This window comes from Mauremys reevesii, linkage group 8 (assembly GCF_016161935.1).
Source record: "Mauremys reevesii isolate NIE-2019 linkage group 8, ASM1616193v1, whole genome shotgun sequence".
Classification (NCBI taxonomy): Eukaryota; Metazoa; Chordata; order Testudines; family Geoemydidae; genus Mauremys; species Mauremys reevesii.
This window is the reverse complement of record NC_052630.1, coordinates 71,649,730-71,660,401: the sequence shown is the minus strand read 5'-3', so window position 1 is coordinate 71,660,401 and position 10,672 is coordinate 71,649,730. Positions and strand designations below refer to the sequence as shown.

Sequence of the window (10,672 nt, the reverse complement as noted above, 5' to 3'; positions counted from 1 at the left end):
AAAATAAAATAAAATAAATTAATTGCAACTTGATTTACTATCATATTTATTTTTCCATGTAGTAATACTAACAGATGGGATAGAAAACCATAGTACTAGCCCACAATATCAATAGGAAATAGGGAAAGGAACATAAATGTGCACATTTCCAAAGGAAAGTTTACAACATACATTATTTTCAGTTTAACTTTGCCTTTTGTGAAAAAAATGGGGCTAGAACATAGTGTCAGCCTATTCAACCCAAACACCAACAAATCCACCCAAAGGTAATTTTAGGGAATTTTTTTTCTAGTGGTAAAGGTAAGTAGACAGCACCATGCTGTAAACTGTGTATTGATAAAAAATCTTCAAAGTCTTTTTACTGTATCACATGTGAAATGAAAAAAAAATCATAGCAATACATTGCAACGTCCTCCAGCTTACACTTTGTTGATTCTATGTATTGTCTGTCTCAGTCAACATGTTATATTAACTATTTTTTTGCACAAACTAATCAATCACTACTTTTTGCAAAGCATTGTGGAAATTGGTTGTCACAAAGTGTAATTGGAATGAATTTCTTTATGTTTTTTTTTCTTTAAGCTCTAAATCACACATGACAACCAAAATGTCACTCTTTCAAACTATTGTATGGTCATGAAACAAGGTTTCCAGACCAAGTTTAGACCAGGTTTAGAATTACACTGTAAGTGTATGTAAATACTATCAGCTTTCATGTAAATATGTTAGTTTGTGATTCTCCATTTCATGAATACAACACCCTCTCCGTTTATTTACAAAGCCACAAGCTTTCAAGGAATTCAATGAAAAATACTACGCAGTACAGTATTAATCTGAAAACTGCAATGGATGTTGACATCGCATTAGTTGTTAGTAATATTTCTAAAGCATAAAAAACCCAAGAACTATGCTATGCTAGAAGAAATTTCTAAATATGGGAAAATAACATGCAAAGTCGGGGAACACATTATGTTACTGAGTGTAAGAAGAACAAGAAAGGGAGTGACACTATAATGTATTTATCGAGGACCATACAAAGTTACCATTGTTGTAGTAATAAATTTAAAGTGGAAACCTTATAAGGGAAGACTTTAGGATATATGTACAGTATCTCTCACTTAAAACCATATAAAAAGCCACCAGCATTAGGTACTGAAAAGAGATTGTCAAAGGAAAACATCCAAACAGATGTGGGTGACATTGAAAAAACAGTCCCCTCAGCCATTAGTGGAAAAATGGGTGGTAATGTAGCAGAGAACCCTGATAACAGCAGTGTGATAAACTTGGAGGTCACAGACACAGAAGAAAATGAATGTATGGCAGCAGAAGAAAAGAAACAAGTAGCAGAAGTTGAAAGCAGCAATCCAATTGATATTGATGACATGTTTCTGGAAGATATGGAAGAAAAAGAATGGTTTCACAAAGGTAATTGTTTACCATGTTGATGTAATTTTTACATATTTTGATAATATACTTCAATTTATGAAGTATGGTTAAAGGTTTTGAGGTAAAAATATCAACAAATGACAGCACACACAATGGTGAAACAGAGAAAAAGGAGATTGTATTATGTGCTAATATGTGTTACATTTCTTGTCCAGTAACATTTGTGCAGACCCACAAAGTTACAGACAGATTAGAGGCAAAAGTGAGGAAAAATGAGTTTGCACGGCCCTTCAGGTCATGACCTGATGACAAGAAGCTGGCTGGGTGATAAGGTAAATGTAAATAACAGTAAACATGGAGGGCAACTGGACTGATTCATCAAATGTTTTTGAAACATTAACTTTTTCCTCATTGTCTAATGTAGGTGATCAATGTGAATTTGAGAGTGTGGTTGAGAAACCAAGCAGAAAGGTAAGCTACTTCTTGTGTTGCTACATGGAAATATTAATTATATCAATAATGAAATGGTTAAAATAATGGTTTTAAAGAATATTCAAGTTCAAATAGCATGGAAGTATGAATATAAACCAACAGCTGCAGCAGTTTGCTGTATTTCCTGCTGCCAAACATGTATTCAATGGTATTTTGATTTATATACCTGAGATACAGTACTTGACATGTTGAAGGCAACATTAGTTTTACTATAGAGTTCAGTGGGGCCATGACTCCAACACAGTATCTGCACTGGTTAGTCAGTTTTTAAAGCAAGTAAGACAGAACATGTGGGTATTAAAAATAAAGAAATGCTTGTACTATGTGTTCCATAGCAACTTATTTTTAACAGTGAGTATCCCTTCTAGGTATGTATTTATGAACTACATTATATTCTTTGTGTGACAGAATGATTAATCCATTTAATACAAGCTTATGCCTAAACAGGAATAAGCCATGCCATCTCTGGAGTAGTTTCCACTAGCATTCTGTCAGGGAGACCGAGAAATGAAATTTGAGATGGTAAGTGTTAATAACCTTTCATGCCCACCCTGGGGGCAAAACATATTTTAATAAAGGCAGCTAAGCACAGTCTTAAGTAACAGTAAATACAATGTGATGTAAGGGAAGTAATAAAAGTAAGCAGGTACTTAAGCAATTATTTAAACTGGAAAATACAGTATAATCTCAAGCATGTAGTTTGCTTAATTGACCAATATAACTGCAGATTTTTTCTCTTTTTTTAAATGAACACAGAGTGGAATCATGCAAAATGATATACTTCCTTACAATGCACTAGGCCATTGGATTATTGTGGTAAAATATTTTCCATTCTTATTCTTTGGGATTATCTCAACTAATGTAGTACCACATAATAACATTCAAATACAGCTAGTAGCTGTGATGTTTTTTCCTGTATTATTATTGTGGGTTTTCAATAAATTGAATAGATACAAATAAAAATAAACTTTGTTGTAAGGTTTGGAATTACGCAAACTGCAGTTTAAGAAATAAAATGCTAGTCTGAAGAATTGACAATATACTCTGTAGTGTTTTAATAGAGGCACTCACAATACTACTTTCTCATGGGTATTAGTGAGAAATTACAAATGAGATTATCTATATGCATTGTTTTGAAAAATTCTAAAATTGTTCGAATTATATGAACAGTGACATATATGTATGTATATTTACACTTACAGTTAACATTAATGGAAACAAAAGAAATGTTAATAATTGAACCCATCTGTGATGAGACAAGATATGAAAGAAACTTGCTGAGAACTGGTACTTATTTCTGTAGTTAACATGAAGTGTTAGTATGAAGTGCTTTTCAATAAATGTGATTTAACAACAATATTAAGAGAGTACGTTCCTGATAGCTACAGATAAAAATGAGAATAGCACATACTTGTGCTTACTCTCTTTAATACTAGACACTGATTGAATTGGTAGGACTGGTAGTCAGTCTCCACCCCCTCTACTAGAATGGAAGGAAGGATGATGGTTGTCACGCTGTCTGGAGTGGCTCACGACCATGAGTGCCAACTTCAGGGCAGACTGTCAAGAAGCAGGGCAGAAGCCCCAAACTGGTTGTATATGCTATAACTAGATTTCACCAGCCCAGTAATAAATGTGAACTACTAAAGCACTAAACAGTCTTACTGTGGTGTCACGAACTGTCCCCTTGGGCATTCCAGTTCATCTCGCCACCCAGGCAAGCTAGACGTAATGCTCTACACCAAAGATCACCAAATATTCAGGTAACTCCCTGTCCCAGGGGACCTATCACTAACCCCAGGTTAATTGGTATCTCAGAGCTCAGACCAAAGACAACACTGTAGCCAAACCTATAGTAAACTATCTATGGATTTATTAACTAAGAAAAGAATTAGAATTATTACAAAGTTAAAGGTAGCAAGCAAGCATACATACAAATGCGTTAGTCTATGGTTTTACAAAGTGATACGTTGTAGTGATCTGTCAGCTCTAAATGTCTTTTAGGTCTAACCCAGATTGACCCTGGGGATCTCAGATTCTGTTTCGTAGCTCTGGCCTTGTAAGAGTCAAACAGCAAAAGAGACAAAAAAAAAATTCTTGTCAGCTGTTTTTATTTTCTTCTTCCAGAATTCAAGCTTATGGGACAAGCCCTTTTGCATATAGCCTCTTCATAGGTGCAAGGGGATAATTAACAATGTCTTTGTATTGTGATGTTCCACAGTGGCACACTTATTTTTGATAGGCCTTCTTGAGGGGCAGGAGATCCCTCCTGCCTGGTTCAAAGTTTGTATAGTTACAAAGCAAAAACTTAAATGTTACCACGTAGCATGTGATAAAGAAATTATCTGTGATGTTAAGGCATGCAGCAACTTACAAGCATTTCATAAGGTCTAAACACTAAACATACCCTCTTAACCATACTAACACAGAGACAGGTTCCCAGCAATTAATTTGTCAGTGTTTGGCTGGGCCTAAAGCCTTTGCATGAGTTGGCACCTGGCCTGCCAGCATCACAATGATGCCACAGAGGCTGTGGAAGGTCCCCCTTTCCAAGCAGAAGGGAGAGAACCAGTGTGAAGTTCTAGGGGGCAAATTCAACTCTGAGAGGCCCAGCCAGGCCCAAAGTATTGTTAAGAAGAGATGATCCTGGCAGACTTTTTACTCCCTTGGAGTTGTGCTCCAGGCCCTGAGTCCTGCTTTATTGCACGCTTCCTTAACTAGGGAAGATCTTTCTTTCTTCAGGATTGGTAGAAGCAGTATGTTAGGTGCCTTTTACATAGATTAACAGACTGACATCTCTTCATTTCTTCTCCTGACAGAATTTTCTAGTACCCAGGACCATATACTGCTTTGTGACAACTAATTAATAATACTTACTAAGTCTACAGCAGCTGCTGCTTTTGTATTGGTGCCATCTATAGAATGTACACATTAACTCTCTGAGTTTTCCCTCATACAGGCTAGTCTGTGTCCTGGGTCCCATTATTGCTACACACACCATACAAGATAGAAAACTAAACAAATAAATACACCACCTAGTTTCAGCGTTTTGACCACTTTGCTTTTCAAAGAAATAAGGATTAACAAGTGGGAATATAGCAAACATACATGTTCCATCTCACTATTACATGGGCATTGGTTGGGAATTTTAACTGAATAAACATTTCTATGAACAAAAATACAGTACCAAGAACAGGAGACAGTGAAATATGTAGAAACTTCATCTAAATATGTTGTCAATTTTTTTTACGACCGGCCTAACAAATTCTTTGTCTATTCAATAAAAGTTGAATATGTGTATTGGACCCTTATTACCTTTTATGATTAACAGCAATACCCCAAGGTGGATTTATTTTAGTGTGAAAGTCTATAAAACATATCTATTTAGAGTTAACTTCTAAATTATGGGCCTGCCCACACTGAAGTCAATGAAAATCTTGTTATATACTTTAAAGTGACAAGACCCCAAATAAATACCATACCATTGTACATCTCACATGCTACAGTTGATTATAACTTAACCCCAAACAGATACTTGCTGAATTACATTTATAACTGTTACATGCGTATCAAAAGCTTTGGCACATTTATTAAACAAAAGTTTAAAAGTTTTTAATTGACTCTGAAGGATTTACATTTGTGACAATTACTTAGAAACAAAAGGCCAAATTCTCTTCTCATTTATACTATGCAGTTTTACTGCAGCCAATGGAGTTATGTTGGCATAAATAAGAGGAGGACCTGGAACACATTACATGCAGTAGGAAAGTACCACCAACATATATTTACACAAATTATATTTAAAACACTCACTATTAAATAATGCCAAAATAGTCTAATCAGTTGAAATAGTGTTGATTTATATCTCAGGAAACAACATTTCTATGTACAGCTGCAATAGGATATTGGAATTTCCAAACTGGTGTTCACTTGAATGTGTTTATAATACATATGTACAGGAAATGGGATACTATCTACAAACTTAGCACTTCAAAGAACTCTTCTTGTTGAGCATGCTTCAATAGGGAAGCGATTCACCTATTTCTAAGGCAGTGTCTTATTTTTCCCTTTAATGTAAAGGCTGTCGTATTTATCACAGAACAGACCATTTTTTCATGTTTTTCACGACAATGTTACAAAAAGTAATATAATGTTGCATGTCATATAATGTCATGGAATGAAGAAGGTTAGTCACTTGCTTAAACATTTGGTTTTGGTGTGTTTACAGGATTGTAAGATCCATTTATCTTTGCTTTCCTTGACATGTAAATCAATACTGCAAGTGCAGGGATTGCCATTGGTGATAAACAAGAGAGCACAACAATCACAGGAATCACATAATCTTTTTCTTTCACCATTTCTGCAAAACAAGAAAAAAAAAGGAGACAGAAGAAGTTGATTAAAAACTGTTACAAGTAGATGTATGCACATCACTGTAAAGGCAATGCTACTGTTATGACATCTTCCTCTCCTCCAGCTTGGAGCATATTATCTGACCCCTTTTAATTCTTTCACTGGATTCCTCTCTCTTACTGCATCACATTCAAGGTCTTGTCCACATGTACAAGGCCCTCTGTGATTTTGGTACATCTACATCTCTAATCCCATTTCCCTATTTCCCCACCCTATCCTCTTTCCAATCTGTTCATCTTTCTGTTGCCATCATCTCCTGACTCCTTCCACACTGGGTTCGCACTTTTTATAATGCAGTTTCCTATGCCCAGTGGTGTCTATCGGACAAAGATTTGCATAGGGGAACTCTAGCTTTCCTGAGCTCCACTTATGCTCACTAATTCAGAGTATCTTAGAAAGTGCCCCCCAGTACTGTGCTCCATTATGTTCTTCCCTGGAGCTCCAAAATGAATGTGAACATGTGCATGATATAGTCTGGGGCACTGGAGCAGCTGTTCCACAAGGATCCTGCTCTGAGAGAGCTATCCTCCCATGTTAACAGCTATGAATGGGTGAATTGACTTTATTATGGTTTTAGTTTCTCATTTTTCTGAGTGGAGCAGTGCCCCAGCTATTGCAATGGGACAGACCCTACTGCCTTCAACTGGAACACATTCCTGGTTCTCATCTGCATTGCACTCTCCCTTCAAATCCCTTCGTAAAACCCACTTCTTCAAGCAATCTGTCTTGCATTCTCTTCTTCAGTAGACACCTTCCCTAATCAACTTAATCGTGGTTCAGTGTCTTGGGTTTGTTAGTCTTACGTAAGTTCAGGCATGTTTGGCATAATGCACAATAACGCGTGTTGTAAGCTGACTGCTCCAGGGAGGACCAGGAGGCATTCTCCTCAAGCAGACAGAGTGCCTCCAGCAGCTCCCCAGCACACATCAGGGCACCCTCTATCTCCTTTTGTGGGGTGCAGGCTTCTTCTCCCTATGTGCCAATCTTGCTCTGCAGACTGGTGCATAGAGGAAGTGGGGCTATGCCTGCCTTCTCCCCACCTCCCTTGAGCCACTGTGCCACTTTGGGGTGGCATTGCTAAAAGTATCAGTGCTGTATAGGAGACAATTACATTACTGATATTCACTAGTGAACTGTTCTGTTCTGTTTTTCACCACTAACCATGGTATATCTATGTGTGGGGGAACAGTACACTAGCTGTGCTAACAGCAACCTTTCAATCATTGGAAGATAACAATACAAGTAAGTTCAAAGCAACATATGCCTACCTACAACAGCTATCTCAATCACATCAGTGTTATTTCCAGTCTCATTGTAAGCAACCAGGTATATGTCTGTGTAATTTTTGATGACTCTATAGAGTGTAGAGGTGTCATTCTGTGATGAGAGGATGGTTGTGTTGCTTAGATGGATCTTTTGCAGGACTGTCTGTGGTGGTGAATTACTAGAAGTTGTACTCATAATAGTGATATTTTCCCCTTCATCAACATTGTCTGATGGAGATATTAACTCTGGAGTATTCTGGGGAGGAACTAAAAGGAAAGAAATTGTCGGGTAAGATTTAAATGCAAATGTAGAGACTGACAATCTACAACAGGCTCTCAGGGCCTTAATTCAGTTGAATGATTCACCACAATCTTTTCTTTAAAATCTACTTCATCACTAGCTAAAGGTACTCTCTAGTCTTCACACAGTGCTGCTGGCAGGAAGGATATTTTATTAATTAATGGATGTAGCACCCTTCACTTTATACCAAACTTTTTTTCTTTAATTTAAAATGATTATGTATATTCATGAAAGGAGGAAAATAGACAAGCATGGCTACAGGAAACAGGCACAGAAAAGGCAAAGACAAAGGATCAGAAGCTAAAAAGGAGCATGTTTGCCCAGCCTTCAAACATGTGACCTTTCTCTGAGAAAGTCATTAGGATTCCACGGTTTCAAACCCTGTTTTGTGGGACCCCAGTGTAAGGGACTGTTAAAAGATTTTGGAGAACAATTGTTTTCTGATGTCTGGATCTTTCTGGAGAACAGTCTTCATTGCTGAGCTGTTCCTACTAATTATATATGACAAGACCCTGGGTAACTCACTACATGACACACACAACATTAAAATCCTAGGGAATGACAAAAAATGACCCCAAAACCTAGAGTCTGAAGAAGTTGGCTGATATTTTAGACCATGTTTTATGCCTCTCGCAAAAACAAACAAACCCCACTTCATTAACATAGAGAACATTAACTGACCTTTGAGATCAAGCATTATGTTTTTAAATTGCTGTCCAAGCTCGTTGCTGGATTCACATGCATACATTCCTGGATCCTGTGGCTGAGCCCCATATATGGTACATCTGCCACTTTCACATACTATGGGTATGTCTACACAGCCCATGGCAGTGAGCCTTTCAGCCAGGGCTGACAGCCTCAGGCTTGTGGGGGTTGTGCTACCTCTTAAACATTGCTGTGTGACTATTGTGGCTTGGGCTGGAGCTCGGGCTCTGAAGCCCAACTCTCTCCTTAGGGGTCAGAGCTCAAGATCCAGGCCAAGCCACAATTTAAACATGCTGCCAACACAACTATTTTTAGTGCAGTAGCTCAAGCCCTGTGAGTCCAAGTCTGTCGCCTCAGCATGGAGGCTTTCTGCAGGCTGCCAGAGGCTGTGTAGATGCACCCAATGGGGCTCTAGTGATTCAGAGAGCTTTGCATGAGGTAAATTTTACCCTTAATGACTAAGGGCCATTCTTGACATCACAGAAGTCAAAGGCAAAATTCTCACAGATTTCAGTCTGAGCAAGATTAGCCCTAAAATTTTGAAGCAAGGCTTACAATGTATCATGTTGTACGCACCTTGAACAATTAAGTCCACAGTTTTTGTCTCTCTTCCAAACTGGTTAACTCCTTCACACTGATAAAGCCCCAAGTCTTCAGCCTTTACATTATTTATAGTTAAAGTTGCATTTTCAGAAAGAAACTGCGACACTCCACTGATCAAATGCTTTGTCCAGGAGATCTTTGGAGCTGGATTACCATAGCTGGTACATGTCATTGTCACAGCTCCCCCTTCTTTCACTGTGGCGGAGGGGGTGACAGAGACCGTCGTATTTCTTGGTCCATCTAAAATGAAGGATCCATTGTTAGTTATTAATAACAGGAGCAAAGAGAGGGTGCTTTATTAGGTGCTAGATTGTCAGCCCTGGACACTGAAATCCTCTATTTATCCTCAAATCAAATACAGCACAGATAGCTTTTGAGCTTCAGTGCAAGCCCTCCTTAGCCAATGTGCCTCAGTCCTGACCAAGAGGGTCTGTTTATATGGATGGGAGGGCAGTACAGTCTCAATTCCCACTCAGTCCTTGACCTGAGACTGCCATCACTCTGAGGGCTAAATGGGGACTAGCCCTTACGCACTGCACATTGGGACGACTCCCCTCTCCTTTTGTACAGCCCCTATAAGGGCCACTCATTCACAGCCCCTGTGCTCAGGGGACCACAGAGGATGTGACTTACGATAGAGTACGATATATTTGATTTGCGCCTGCAAGGAGGTGGCAGACTTCCTATACTGTCATATTTCTGCCTGCAGTCAATTGCAAGTACCAAACTGGGCCCTGATCCTGCAATGAGTTCCTTGGGTGCTCAAGGATCTGTCCAGAGGATGCTTATTACAGGATTGGGGCCTTAGAGGCTAGAATGACACCACTTTGGAATTTTGACCATGAATTCTACTGTATATTTGTTTTTGTGACATTGCTGTCCAAATGTAGTTAAACTGGATTCATTATAGAGATAACATTATTGTATACACCTCCCATCAGACATGTGAATCCCATTATGAAATTTCCTAATAGTGCTGTATAGAGTTGAAAAAGAATTAATAAATAATGGTGAAGCAAGGGACTCTGACTTGTCATTGTCTGATTGCTTTGATTGATGCAATGCACCTCGGTGGTCTTGGCAACAATCTTATGTTTTAAGTAAAAAATTAAATATCATAGGGAATGATCCTGCAGTTCTTTTTCAGAGACTGAATCTGAAGTTGAGTTTTTACAAAGGCAGGACCTACAGGACTGGGCCTGTCATAAGGAGAATTTAATTAAAAGGCATAGGAACAGGTGAAAAGATTGATTTTCAGGTGAGATTTCAAAGAGGTAGTCAATGAAACAGACAATAGATGACATCTATAATTCATCATATTTTAAGCTTTACTGGAGGAAATGGTCTCTAAAAGAAATCCATAGATGTCAGATGGCTCAGCAGGTTTCATAATACAAAATCACACATGTTGGCAGCCTGGCTGAATACACAAACCACCTGGAAACATAATTACCTGGCAGATTTTGGGAGCAACACAGGGCTCCTGGGCAATGTGCCACACACAGCT

The 10,672-nt window shown here is 38.3% G+C and overlaps 1 protein-coding gene across 7 annotated transcripts in view; it reads right to left on the bottom strand.

Annotated features, from left to right (window-relative positions):
* Positions 1–3,729: 3,729 nt before the first annotated feature.
* Positions 3,730–10,672, bottom strand: part of LOC120370982 (vascular cell adhesion protein 1-like) — a 31,527-nt gene continuing 24,584 nt past the window's right edge. For 6 of the 7 annotated variants that reach the window (XM_039486386.1, XM_039486385.1, XM_039486392.1 and 3 more), the window contains 3 exons: positions 9,139–9,405; positions 7,560–7,823; positions 3,730–6,238 (listed from right to left, as the gene is read on the bottom strand). In XM_039486386.1, coding sequence (XP_039342320.1) covers positions 6,078–6,238; positions 7,560–7,823; positions 9,139–9,405 — 692 coding nt within the window. In that variant the 3' untranslated portion in view covers positions 3,730–6,077. The remainder of the gene's footprint in view (positions 6,239–7,559; positions 7,824–9,138; positions 9,406–10,672) is intronic. The other variant, XM_039486390.1, reaches the window with a different exon arrangement.